General features: G+C 52.9%; 1 protein-coding gene across 1 annotated transcript in view; it reads right to left on the reverse strand.

Annotated features, from left to right (window-relative positions):
- SNRPA1 (small nuclear ribonucleoprotein polypeptide A') overlaps window positions 1–352 on the reverse strand; it is a gene marked incomplete at both ends in the record, with an annotated part of 5778 nt that extends 5426 nt beyond the window's left edge. Inside the window, one exon of the mRNA XM_009873482.1 lies at window positions 205–352. Within this exon, the coding sequence (XP_009871784.1) occupies window positions 205–352 (148 nt within the window). The remainder of the gene's footprint in view (window positions 1–204) is intronic.
- Between the last annotated feature and the right edge of the window lie 177 nt (window positions 353–529).

The raw sequence follows: 529 nt of genomic DNA on the forward strand, positions 1-529 counted from the left end.
TGCGGCGGGGGGGGGTGTTAGAGAGCATCTGTCCGTGTTACAGGGCTGCTCAGCCCTAACCCACGACAAAGACGAAGGCTGACTTCTGCACTGAATGTGCCAGGAAATCAAAGAGATCCTAAGCAGTACTTGGTGACACGCTTCTCTCCCAAGTGCGTTTTCCTCTGCCCCAGGGCCTCATCTGGCCAAAACACAACAGCTTACCAAATCCTATTGTTATTCATCAGAAGAGTTTTCAGCCTTCTCAAGAGGGGGAATCCATCCAGTTTGCGGATCTCATTGTCAGAGAAATCAATTGCATCAAATTGGTCCAGAGTGGCGCCCAAGTTCTCAATAACTGGGATTTTATAGCCTGGGGAAGAGAGTGCAGGGCAGGAATTAGAAGGTGCTCGCAGAGGAGCAGAACAAAACAAGGGGCAGCGTGCGTGGGGGCACATCTGCGCTCAGCGAGGACGCAGATAAGCCTCGGTCAAAACACCTCCGGGACTCTCCTCCACACCACGCACAGAGCAAACCCTTCCCCCCAAAG

The sequence above is a fragment of the Apaloderma vittatum genome, unplaced genomic scaffold (genome assembly GCF_000703405.1).
Source record: "Apaloderma vittatum isolate BGI_N311 unplaced genomic scaffold, ASM70340v1 scaffold18897, whole genome shotgun sequence".
NCBI lineage: Eukaryota > Metazoa > Chordata > Aves > Trogoniformes > Trogonidae > Apaloderma > Apaloderma vittatum.